General features: G+C 42.2%; 1 protein-coding gene across 1 annotated transcript; it reads left to right on the forward strand.

The window, feature by feature from the left end:
- Window positions 1-12,104: 12,104 nt before the first annotated feature.
- Window positions 12,105-13,093, forward strand: LOC307219532 (mas-related G-protein coupled receptor member H-like; the record flags this gene model as incomplete). The annotated part of the gene is made up of 1 exon (XM_079982791.1): window positions 12,105-13,093. One exon carries the CDS (start codon window positions 12,105-12,107, stop codon window positions 13,068-13,070), a length of 966 nt encoding a protein of 321 aa, XP_079838917.1. The 3' UTR covers window positions 13,071-13,093.
- Between the last annotated feature and the right edge of the window lie 872 nt (window positions 13,094-13,965).

Consider the following 13,965-nt stretch of genomic DNA (forward strand, 5'->3'; position numbering starts at 1 on the left):
AGTCAATGAAGTAAGGAGATCATCCCAACTCTCCAGGATGACTTTAAAAATTGTATATATATATATATATATAAATGATGCTTCTTACATTTCTGTAAACTGCTTTGAGATTTTCACCATTAAGCAGTATATGAATATTATGAAATAAGAAATAAATACATTTGCATGTATATCTTTGAGTTTCTTCTGTACCCATGGCCATGTTAACCAGCTAGAACATAGCAAAATGAAAACGAAACATGACAATACTCAGTAAAAATAGTTCTCCTGATTGCATCACAGAGTGTTGTCTGGTTCCTCATTCCCTGCAATTTGCTAACCCAATTTTCTCAAGAATGCCTTTCTGTGACATCAACCCTTATGAGGTAAGAACCTCCTCCTATATTCAAAATATTGATAACCATTGAAAAGAATATTTTGGTCAAATGATTTGGGCAGAATTCCTTACCAAAATGTACTGCTCTAGGACATGACCTTGAACAGTCAATGAAGGAGGGAGATCTTCCTAACGCTCCAGGATGCCTTTAAAAATTGTATGTGTGTGTATATATATAATGATGCTTCTTACATGTCTGTAAACTGTAAACTGCTTTGAGATTTTCACCATTAAGCAGTATATGAATATTATGAAATAAGAAATAAATACATTTGCAAGTATATCTTTGAGTTTCTTGTGTACCCATGGCCATGTTAACCAGCTAGAGCATAGCAAAATGAAGACAAAACATGACACTACTCAGTAAAAATAGTTCTCCTGATTGCATCCCAGAGTGTTGTCTGGTTCCTCATTCCCTGCAATTTGCTAACCCAATTTTCTCAAGAATGCCTTTATGAGGTAAGAACCTCCTCCTATATTCAAAATTTTGATAACGGTTGAAAATAATATTTTTGTCACATGATGTGGGCAGAATTCTTAAAAAGGGTGGGTGGAGCCCTAAACGTCATACAGGGAACTTGAGGACATATCTGCTTTCATTCCCATTGGGTTGCATTCATTTCTGCAAGCCTTCCTACCATCTACTTATTCCAGCGCTGAGTGCTGCATTTGCTGTCTCCCACTCACCATATTGCTGATCAGCATTTTCTCACAAGAATGTGAACGTCTCAAGTTGATGTAGTTAATTTGCAAAAGCGGGAGGAGAACCATAGCTGAGTGGAAGAAATGTACATGGTTTGCAGCCAGGAAGACCCAGGTTGAATCCCTGGAATCTTGGGATATCGTGTCACAGTATGGGAGCCAAAACCTGTCCAGGTAGGAAATACTGGGCTATGCAGACTAACCATCTGCCTCACTAGGTTTCTACACCACCAATAAATAATCTCAATGTCAGGCTAATCAATACAGATGTTTTTCTAAGTCTCATCTTGATGCTTGATCTCACATTGTTGGGGGTTCTATTTTTCTGACCCTTCACAGGTGGTATGGGATGGTAGAGGAGGGGTAGTACCTCTGCTAGGGGACACGTTGTGCTCCTTCTGTGATAGTTTGTCCACCTTTGGTCCCCACCCCGCCCTCAGCTCTCACCTATGGCTCCACAGAAGGAAGAGAGGAATATGGTGGAAAATGATAAAACAGAATGAAAAGAACAATTAAAGGCACTTTGCCCATGCTTGGAATCTAAATGGACATGGAACATAGACATGGAACACCAATGTAAATGTCAAAGGGTTTAGTGGGAATATTTGGTGATTGCAACCACAGCCAAGAAACAAAGAGGCATGACACAGAGGCGTTTGGTTGGAGAACAATCATAGAATCATAGAATCATAGAATCAGTGTTGGAAGAGACCACAAGGGCCATCAAGTCCAACCCCCTGCCAAGCAGGAAACACCATCAGAGCACTCCTGACATATGTTTGTCAAGCCTCTGCTTAAAGACCTCCAAAGAAGGAGACTCCACCACACTCCATGGCAGCAAATTCCACTGTCGAACAGCTCTTACTGTCAGGAAGTTCTTCCTAATGTTTAGGTGGAATCTTCTTTCTTGTAGTTTGGATCTATTGCTCTGTGTCCGCTTCTCTGGAGCAGCAGAGAACAACCTTTCTCCCTCCTCTATGTGACATCCTTTTATATATTTGAACATGGCTATCATATCACCCCTTAACCTCCTCTTCTCCAGGATAAACATGCCCAGCTCCCTTAGCCGTTCCTCATAAGGCATCGTTTCCAGGCCTTTGACCATTTTGGTTGCCCTCCTCTGGACACGTTCTAGTTTGTCAGTGTCCTTCTTGAACTGTGGTGCCCAGAACTGGACACAGTACTCCAGGTGAGGTCTGACCAGAGCAGAATACAGTGGCACTATTACTTCCCTTGATCTAGATGCTATACTCCTATTGATGCAGCCCAGACTTGCATTGGCTTTTTTAGCTGCCGCGTCACACTGTTGGCTCATGTCAAGTTTGTGGTCAACCAAGACTCCTAGATCCTTTTCACATGTACTGCTCTCAAGCCAGGTGTCACCCATCTTGTATTTGTGCCTCTCATTTTTTTTTGCCCAAGTGCAATACTTTACATTTCTCCCTGTTAAAATTCATCTTGTTTGTTTTGGCCCAGTTCTCTAATCTGTCAAGGTCATTTTGAAGTGTGATCCTGTCCTCTGGGGTGTTAGCCACCCCTCCCAGTTTGGTGTCATCTGCAAATTTGATCAGGATGCCCTTGAGTCCATCATCCAAGTCGTTGATAAAGATGTTGAATAAGACTGGGCCCAAGACAGAACCCTGTGGCACCCCACTAGTCACTCTTCTCCAGGATGAAGAGGAACCATTGATGAGCACCCTCTGAGTTCAGTCAGTCAGCCAGTTACAAATCCACTGAGTGGTAGCATAGTCAAGACCGCATTTTACCAGCTTCTTTACAAGAATATCATGGGGCACCTTGTCAAATGCCTTGCTGAAATCAAGGTAGGCTACATCCACTGCATTTGGATTTGATATCCCGCTTTATCACTACCTGAAGGAGTCTCAAAGCAGCTAACATTCTCCTTTCCCTTCCTTCCCCACATAAAACTCTCTGTGAGGTGAGTGGGGCTGAGAGACTTCAAAGAAGTGTGACTAGCCCAAGGTCACCCAGCAGCTGCATGTGGAGGAGCGGTGACATCTCAGGGATATCTGCAGGAATCATTCTTCTGCTGTAGAATCACCTCCTAAAAGAATAGAGGGGGGGGTGAAGTCAGTCCCTGATCTGGATAAATAGATGTCAGGTAAGGCTGGCATGCTTTGCCTCATTTATGGAATTAGTTTGAACTGATATTTTTAAATGGAAGTACTGGTGGGCAAGAGAGAGTGGGGAGCTTTTTCTCTGATGGTTTCATGTCTCTGGGACACTTTCCTTATTGGCTTTGCTCCATCCTTATTGAAGGCTATGCCAGCAACATTTTAGAAGAGCAACATTATTCAACTGTGGGGGCATTTTACTGCTGATTTTATGAGCAATGTTAGTAGAATTTATTTGGATAAGTCCTTTGGAGTTTGGGGAGGATAATTTATTCTGTTACTTTTGTCAGTAGATAAACTAGCTTGGATGAATCTTTGTTAAGAATGTGCACACATGCAAGCACACATAAACACACATGGATTTCCATGTCATCATCAGACCCCATTATACAGGTGTGTACTTCCCTGCCACCTCATTCTTCTTTACTTCCCTTCTTCCTATTCTCCTTCTGGCTTGCCATTAGGATGAAAAAGACCTAGATTCCTTAGCAAAATTAGCTTCCTTTCTGTGTCTCCCTTAGTCACCATTTCCTCTCTGGCAAGACCCTTCTCTCCCGGGATTTCTTTTTTTGTTACCTCCTTACCTCCAGTTTCCCTTTACCATGCTTCATCCCTCCTTATGCCCCAGGGACCCAGCAATATCTCCCCAACCATTTCCTTCAAACCTCTGTAGAAGTGATGAGAGGCTTCAGAACCCTTTGAATTTTTCTGCAGCCTCATTTCCAGTCTGCCTGAGCCCACCTGGTTGATTGGAACACTACCCAGGAGGCAGCTCAACAACCGGAGCCTCCAAAATCTCCAGAAACCCAACATTTCACATGAAATCCTCCCTTTGATTTAGGATACTTGCTTCCCCCCTTTCAGTTGGTTTTCCATGTTGTTGTTGGCATTTGTCAGTCTCAGGAGACAATGGAGTGTGCCATTGGGGGTGAAGTCAAACTATTGGAAAATCACAGCACTGGCTGTGGTTGTAGAGACTGATATGGGGGAGACCCATTGCATTGCATTGCATGTGAGGCAGATGAAGGGATGTGCTGTTAATTACATTGTCTTTACAAAACACAGAGTGACCGTGAAATCCTTCTCATATTTACTTCATTGAATTAGGGTTCACTCCTAACTATATATGTATAGCCTGATACTGGGACTCTTGACAAAAAGTATTTCCCACCTTGTCTCTCTCAGGCAACTCAAACTCCTCCATTGAGATATAAAAGGAGATAACACAATCGTGTAACTTTTTAAGCACCAGTGTTCGGGGGGCTGTTTTTTTGCTCAACTTTTGTTGTGCTGTATTCCTACCAGACAGCAATATTGTGGTAGCATTTGGGAAGTATGATATGACGGCTGATAAAGCAGAATAAACCCAAACTCTTCTTGTAGGAAGATCATGCTGCAGAAAGCAGCCATGTCAAAATATTTAGTCTGCCGGGGGCTGAAGACACAAGTTTAATGTCAACTGTGAAAAATATAACTTGGAAAGAAAGAGATGAATAAGAGCGAAGGGATTTAAAAATGGTTTTTTTCTTCCTCTTAGTAAGGAAAACGGCTAAGGGATTCAGCCAAAAGCTTTAGAGAACTTTTACTTTCTTTTCTTGAGGAGGGGGGTGGTGGAATAAAGAAAGGGAGACTGGAATAGAGTCAAGAGCCACTGCAGAAGATAATTTCCCATCAAGAAAAGATTCCATGCACAGAAAGTCCTACCTTTGTCCAATCACATCTGTTTTCCAGGAAAAGAGAGGAGAGAGGAAATGCTGCACCATTTCCTGCCTTCATCCTTCCCATTCCCCCCATTCTGCCATGAGAACGGCCTTCCTTGCCTTCCTGCACTCTCTCCTGCCATGAATAGAATTTGTGTAGCTTGCACCTGGGAGCAAAGAGGCTTAAGTGATTCCAAGCATACTACTTTTATCCAAACAGAACTCTCTGCTTACAAGTGGGAGTAGATTGGCTATATGTATTCCCTTCTAGGAGGTTTCCCAGAAAAGAATGAGGTCCTCTTGCTGGAAAAAGGTTTTGTACCCCTGCTCTACCATCATCCTGCTCTTTCCAGCCCATTAGCTGGGCTCTCTTTCCCCAGGTGTTTTGGAAATCTCCCGCGTGGGGAGCAAAATGCTTCTCTGTGCTTAAGACTTACTTGCAGTCTTTTGAAGTGTAATGGAGCCTTTCAAAGCACTTTTGTATATTTTACAAATGGAGCTGTTAGTGCGTATGATCACAATCCTCTAAAGAGCACTGTTTCCTCCACACATTTAGTCAATCATGGTGCTTCTCTTGAGTAAGGTGGGAAAATCCTGCCATTTCTATCCATCCCCTCCTTCCATGCTCTGATCATTCCGTACTTGGGCTACTAGGACCTTTTCCTCTCTAGACTTCTCAGTTATCCAGTCTATCAAAAACCCAACTGCCATATCTATTCATTATTCTTATCACTCCCATCTTCAGATGTTGCTCATCAGTTCTATTCAATCGCATCCCATGTCTTTCCACCTCCAGGACTAATACTTCAATATGTGTAATTGTTCATTACTGGAACCCACAAGGCAAATAGGAAATATTATAAATAGAACAGGATGACTGAAAACCAGAATGGAAGAATTCAAACAAATGTAGCCCCATGTTTCAGGAAGGCAGTGTGGTGTAGTGGTTGAGAGCGGTAGTCTCGTAATCTGGTGAACCGGGTTCGCGTCTCCACTCTTCCACATGCAGCTGCTGGGTGACCTTGGGCTAGTCACACTTCTTTGAAGTCTCTCAGCCCCACTCACCTCACAGAGTGTTTGTTGTGGGGGAGGAAGGGAAAGGAAAATATTAGCCGCTTTGAGACTCCTTCGGGTAGTGATAAAGCGGGGTATCAAATCCAAACTCTTCTTCTTCTTCAACCAAACACCTCTGTGTCATGCCTCTTTGTTTCTTGGCTGTGATTGCAATCACCAAATATTCCCACTAAACCCTTTGACATTTACATTGGTGTTCCATGTCTATGTTCCATGTTCATTTAGATTCCAAGCATGGGCAAAGTGCCTTTAATTGTTCTTTTCATTCTGCTTTATCATTTTCCACCATATCCTCTCTTCCTTCTGTGGAGCCATAGGTGAGAGCTGAGGACAGGGTGGGGACCAAAAGTGGACAAACTACCACAGAAGGAGCACAACGTGTCCTCCCCTTCCGGAGGTACTACCCCTCCTCTACCATCCCATACAACCTGTGAACTTTAATAGGGTCAGAAAAAACAGAACCCCCAACAATGTGAGATCAAGCAGCAAGATGAGACTTAGAAAAACATCTGTATCGATTAGCCTGACATTGAGATTATTTATAACATTGTACTGGTGGTGTAGAAACCTAGTGAGGCAGATGGTTAGTCTGCATAGCCCAGTATTTCCTACTTGGACAGGTTTTGGCTCCCATACTGTGACACGATATCCCAAGACTCCAGGGATTCAACCTGGGTCTTCCTGGCTGCAAACCATGTACATTTCTTCCACTCAGCTATGGTTCCCCTCCTTCTCTTGCAAATGAACTTCATCAACTTGAGATGTTCACATTCCTGTCAGAAAATGCTGATCAGCAATATGGTGAGTGGGAGACAGCAAATGCAGCACTCAGCGCTGGAATAAGTAGATGGTAGGAAGGCTTGCAGAAATGAATGCAACCCAATGGGAATGAAAGCAGATATGTCCTCAAGTTCCCTGTATGACGTTTAGCAAACATTCAATGCATTTAAAAGCTCAATGCAAGATGTACAGCAATGTGCCCGTTTGCCTTCATTTATGCTTAATCAGTTTGCCAGTATCATGTGACAAGACAAAAACTATTATCACTGGATTGCCAATACACTCACCTGCAAATTTTGGAGGAGATTATTTTTTGCAATACACTAGAATATCACTCTTGCAAAAAGTGGGCTTACAAGTAGTAGGGGGGAAATGACTCTGAATTGATCAGGTGAAATGCATTTATTGAATAGAATCATAAAAAGCTTCTAAATTTCCATGCTGAAACTGGAATTATGGAGGTACCAAAAAGCACTAAAAGCATGCAATATTATAGCAAATGTAAGAACTTAGGGTGGTATAGGTGAGTATAGGGTAGTATACAAATTTTAATAATAATAATAATAATAATAATAATAATAATTTATAATGCCATATTATTATTTTTCTTACTCTCATATAATACTAGAACTCAGGGCCATCTATTTCATCTGAATGCTGGACAATTCAAGATAGGCAAAAGAAAATACTTCTCTGAAAAGTAGATACATAAACCGTGGAATCTGCTCCCAAAGTATATACTCATGGCCACCAACCTGGATGACTTTAAAAGAGGACTGAACACATCAATGGATGATCAATTTATATTCTGCCTCCTGTGTGTGGGGCAATATGCCTCTGAAGTCACCACTCTGGAAAAAAGTGGTGAAACTGTTTTACTGAGATAAACAAGAGACTGCTAGAGGTATTCATTTTACTGTAAAATGTGGACATAAGCAGGCAATTGACAGTAATAAAGGCCTATTTCATATTTCTTTTATTTAAAATTAATACCTCTAGCCATCTCTTGCTTATCTCAGTAAACCAGTTTCGCCACTTTTTTCATTTTGCTCTGTGTTCCCCATTTCTCTTTTGCCTTTTCCAGTAGGACAGGGAGTGCGCTGAGCCTGATCTTGTACTAAACAGAACTGCTTCAGTGAGGGAGAAATAAATTATATACTTGAGCATATCCCTTATATTAGCCCCCCTCTTCACCCGTCATGCATTCAGTGAGTGCATAGGAGGGAAAGTATATTTGTCAAAGCAGATCCTGTCTGTGACCTCCACACAGCCATCTGGAGAACTTGTGGAGCCATTCAGATGTACAGGTGTGAACACATAGTCTCTGCCCATTCCTTCTGGGATGCTCCCTTTTGAAGTTTTTGGAGTAAGATCTGGGAGACCAGCCTTCAAATTCCCGCACAGACATAAAACTCACTGGATAACTTCGGACCAGAGTCCTTCAACCTGACCTATCTCACAGTTGGTTGTGAGGATAAAAGGAGGAGCAAGACAAACCATGTACACCGCCTTGAATTCCTTGGAGAAAAGATGGGTGTAAATAAATAAATGGACTGAATTTCAGAAGGCAGCTTCCTATACTTTTCTGTTCCTAAAACCTCATACAGAATCTTTCACAGCTGTGTTATCTTTGAACCTTTTAACCCCAGGGATCGAAGCTGTGCATTTTAATAATAATAATAATAATAATAATAATAATAAATTCTGCCACAATAATTACTCCTTTTTCTGCTCTTGCAAGCAAAGAATTTCTAACATGAGCTTTTTGCTTACCTGTGACTAACGTTGGATCAGATACTGAGATAGAGAGAGAACCAGAAGTAAGTAATCCTGTGCTGGAACCAGAAGATTTTCAGACACCAATGCAACTCCCAAGTCTTGAGGAAACATTCAATGCATTTAAGAGCTCATGACAAGATGTGCTGGAATGTGCCTGTTTGCCTTCATTTATGCTTAATCTGTTTGCCATTGTCATGTGATAAGTGAAAAACGATTGTCACTGGGTTGTCAATATAGTCTTTAGAGGATTGTGATCATGCACACTAACAGCTCCATTTGTAAAATATACAAAAGTGCTTTGAAAGGCTCCATTACACTTCAAAAGCCTGCAAGTAAGTTTTAAGCACTGGGAAGCACCTTGCTCCCCACGCAGGAGATTTCCAAAACACTCGGGGAAAGAAAGCCCAGCTAATGGGCTGGTAAGAGCAGGATGATGGTACAGTAGGGATACAGAACCTTTTTTCCAGCAAGAGGACCTCATTTTTTTCTGGGAAACCTCCTACAAGGGAATACATACAGCCAATCTACTGCCACTTGTAAGCAGAGATTTCTGTTTGGATAAAAGTAGGATGCTAGAAATTTCTCAAGCCTCTTTGCTCCCAGGTGCAAGCTACACAAATTCTCTGCATGGCAGGAGAGAGTGCAGGAAGGTAAGGATGGCAGAATGGGGGTGAATGGGAAGGATGAAGGCAGGAAATGGTGCAGCAAGACTTTGAGAGTGACATTTGCTCCTCTGCTTCAGGCAGCAAAATGTCTTGCGCCAGCACTAACGCATCACATCCTTTCTTTTTGCTTTTTTTCTCCTTCTCTTTGGTGTCCTCACATATTTCTTCTCCTTCATGCTCCTCCTCAAAGGCAACCTTTATTGCAAAGTCTCTGGACTCCTTTGTCTACATCTCTTCTTCAGTCTGTTTTGGTACCCAACCCAGCCATAAACACATCAGTTCTCAATTCCCATCTATATGTTCAAAACTTTGAATAAATAAATATAGGAAACTGCCTTCTACAAGGTCAGACCATTATTCTACCTAGCTCAGATTGCTGACACTGACCAGCAGGGATATTGGCAGGAATCATTCCTAACCGTACCTGGAGCTGCCACTGAGTGAATCCAGGACATTCTGCAGGCTAAGCCAAAGCTCTGCAGATGAGCAAGAGCCCTCAAAACACCTGCAAGCATAAAGTGTGTATGTCTCTGGAGACTTGGATAAGTGATTTCCTGAACGCACAGAAAATTGCTGAAGTATTTAAGCTGGGAAAATAGAAACCTGCTCATGACTAATTGGGACACCCACTAATGGCTATGAACATTTTAACAGGATATGAATGCTGCACCCCTGCCCTTATTGAACACAAAGCACTCCCTGCTCAATATTTTGTGTTTAGTGGTGGATGTACAATATGTGTTGAATGCAGAGAAGAGGTTGTGACCAAGACCCTGAAATTCTAGAAACAGAATATCGCAAGTCTCTCTCCTCTCTTTTCCTGGAAAACAGATAAGATTGGACAAAGGTAGGACTTTCTGTGCATGGAATCTTTTCTTGATGGGAAATTATCTTCTGCAGTAGCTCTTGGCTCTATTTCAGTCTCCCTTTCTTTGTTCCACCATACCCCTCCTCAAAAAAAAGAAAGTAAAAGTGCTCTAAAGCTTTTGGCTGAATCCCTTAGCCATTTTCCTTACTAAGAGTGGGGAAAAAAAGCCATTTTTAAATCCCTTCGCTCATATTCATCTCTTCCTTTCCAAGTTATATTTTTCACAGTTGACATTAAACTTGTGTCTTTAGCCCCCTGTAGACTAAATGTTAAGTTATGGCTGCTTTCTGCAGCATGCTCTTCCTACAAAAATAGTGGATAACTTTTGGGTTTATTCTACTTTATGAGCTGTCCTGTCATACTTCCCAAACACTACCACACTATTGCTGTCTGGAAGGAATACAGCACAACAAAAGTTGAGCAAAAAACCAACCCCCAGAACACTGGTGCTTAAAAAGTTACACGATTGTGTTATCTCCTTTTATATCTCAATGGAGGGGTTTGAGTTGCCTGAGAGAGACAAGGAGGGAAAGGCTTTTTGTCAAGAGCCCCAGTAACAGGCTATACATATATAGTTAGGAGTGAGTCCTAATTCAATGGAGTAAATATGAGAACGATTTCACAGTCACTCTGTGTTTTGTAAAGACAATGTAAGTAACAGCATATCCCTTCATCTGCCCCACCTGCAGTGAAATGGGTCTCTCCCATATCAGTCTCTACAACCACAGCAGGTGCTGTGATTTTCCATTGGTTTGACTTCACCCCCAAAGGAACACTCCACTGTCTCCTGAGACTGACAAATGCAACAACAACATGGAAAACTTTGTATACTGAAAGGGGGGAAGCAAGTATCCTAAAGCAAAGGGAGGATTTCATGTGAAATGTTGGGTTTCTGGAGATCTTGGAGGCTCCGGTTGTTGAGCTGCCTCCTGGGTAGTGTTCCAATCAACCAGGTGGGCTCAGGCAGACTGGAAATGAGGCTGCAGAAAAATTCAAAGGGTTCTGAAGCCTCTCAACACTTCTACAGAAGTTTGAAGGAAATGGTTGGGGAGATGTTGCTGGGTCCCTGGGGCATAAGAAGGGACATTGTAAAGGGAAACTGGAGATAGTGAGGTAACAGAAAAAGAAGAGAATATGGAGAATAAGGGAGACACAGAAATGAAGCTAATTTTGCTAAGGAATCTAGGTCTTTTTCATCCTAATGGCAAGCCGGAAGGAGAATAGGAAAAAGGGAAGTAAAGAAGAATGAGGTGGCAGGGAAGTACACACCTGTATAATGGGGTCTGATGGTCACATGGAAATCCACGTGTGTGTGTGTGTGTGTGTGCACTTTCTGAATAAAAAGTCATCCAAGTGAATTTACCTACTGACAAAGTAACAGAATAAATTAGCCTCCCCAAACTCCAAAAGCCAGTGTGGTGTAGTGGTTAAGAGTGGCAGACTCGTAATCTGGTGAACCAGGTTCGCTTCCCTGCTCCTCCACATGCACCTTGGGCTAGTCATACTTCTCTGAAGTCTCTCAGCCTCACTCACCTCACAGAGTGTTTGTTGTGGGGGAGGAAGGGAAAGGAGAATATTAGCCACTTTGAGACTCCTTAGGGTAGTGATAAAGAGGGATATCACATCCAAATTCTTCTTATCCAAATAAATTCTACAAACAGTGCTCATAGAATCAGCAGTAAAATGCCCCCACAGCTGAATAATGTTGCTTTTCTAAAAGTCACATGAAATAGCTGGCATAGCCTTCGAAAAAGAATGGAACAAAGTCAACAAGTGAAGTGTCCCAGAGACATGAAACCACCAGATAAAAAGCTCCCCACCTCTGTCTTGCCCACCAGTTCTTCCATTTAAGAGTATCAGTTATGGATTTTCAAACCGATTCCATACATGAGACAAAACATGCCAGCCTTACCTGGCATCCATTTGTCCAGCTCAGTAGCAGGGACTGACTCCACCCCTCCCTCCCTCTGTTCTTTTAGGAGGCAATTCTACAGCAGAAGAACCTGAAAGCAAAATTTGAACAGAATGGCTAATTTCATTCAGCCATCCTTGCCTTGTTTGGATGTCAGCAAAGAATATCCAGCGACATACAATGACACAGAGTTTCCAGACAATGGTACCAACAAAGATGATCCAGGATCGATTGCTAAATATAATTTAGAAACACATATTTTTTTCCCCATCACTCTTCCCTTCATCATGTTTGGGCTGTGGGGCAACGGGACTGTCATCTGGCTACTTGGCGTCCGCATTAAGAGGAGCACTTTCTCGACATACATTGTGAACCTATCCGCTGCTGACTTTGGGTTGCTCATTGTTGAAAGTATTCTACTAATATACTGGAGCATAACTAATTTGTATCGTGATCTTATAAGTGTATTGTTCAATGACCTCTTCCTATTCACGTACAGTGTTGGCCAATTTCTGCTGACAGCCATCAGCATTGACAGGTGTGTGTCTGTTCTCTTCCCACTTTGGTATCGATGTCACCGGCCAACACACTTATCCAGCACTGTCTCTGCCCTGTTGTGGGTCCTGTCCTTTCTTCTCCCTGCAATTCACTTCACTCTTTTCTTGACACATGAATTTACATATAATTTCCTAAAACACTTGCAGTTCTTCATAAATGGCATCATTTGTCTCCCACTCTTAACTATCTCCACTCTGACTCTGTTCATCAAAGTCTATTTTAAATCACAACCATACCAGCGAGGAAAACGTTTGGTAGCCATCTTGCTGACTCTATTCTTCTTTCTCATTTTTTCTTTCCCACTCAATGTTTTTGCCTGTATGAAAGTGCTTAATCAGCACTTGCCCTCCCATATTATGCGTTATGGTTACTTCTGTGCCTGCCTAAACAGCAGTGTTAATCCATTGATCTATTTCCTGGTTGGGAGACAGAGGGGGGACAATACTAGGAGAAGCATGGAGAGCATACTAAAGAAAATCTTTGTGGAGGAGGGAGAGAGTAGAGAGGAACTGGAAACCTAGTTATGATGCATGTGTTGTTTATTTATTCTTCATTCAGTATTTTTCTACCCAATCTTTCTCTCAAGATAAAATTCAACAGAGCTTCTGTGCTCCACATTCTAGTGCTAAGGATTCTTGTTTGTGCTTTGTAAAAACTCAAATAGATTGACTTTGGATAGCCCTGTAGAAACATAGAGCGTAGCTGTGGGGTCTGAAGGATCAGCCTTCAATGTGACTATCTAAATCTGACCCATCCCACAGAGCTGGTGCAGCAGGATATCATGTTCAATGTTATCAAAAGCTGCCAAGAGAAGCAGCATCATGGTCCTTGTGTCTCAGTCCTGGACCCAGATTGAATTTGCGGTAATCTGTCACCTCCAGGAACAGCTGGAGGGGATTAAACTGTCATTAATTCCCAGGGAGACGGAAGGCAGGGAGAACAGGCACAGCTTTCAGACACGTTTGAGAGGGAGACCATACTCCTGACAATGACTCTTTCCACTACCTTATCCCAAAATGGAATGCACTATCACCATCATACAATGAAGTGTTTGCTAAACCCTGAACCCAATGACACACACACACTTCTCCATTGGCATTCACCAGCTAGGATGGGCAGGGATCCAAATGGCACATTGTCAGATGTAAAGCTGAAAGTATCTTGCACACTTCATCAGGCCACATCAACTGCAAATGATTCCACAAGACAGTGGGAAAATGGCCACACCTGCTGCACCTGACTTACTGTAGAGTTGATTGACATTCTTCTCAGACCGTTAGGCATATTGATCACAGATAACCTCCATTCCATTGATTACAGACAACCTCCATGTTTCAGTTGAACTGGCGTCTACATCACATGGAAAAAAGTATTCCTAATATTGATTTATTTTTGTTGAGATTTGTAAACTGTTGA

The sequence above is a fragment of the Podarcis cretensis genome, assembly GCF_951804945.1.
Source record: "Podarcis cretensis genome assembly, chromosome: 7".
In the NCBI taxonomy this organism is placed as follows: Eukaryota; Metazoa; Chordata; class Lepidosauria; order Squamata; family Lacertidae; genus Podarcis; species Podarcis cretensis.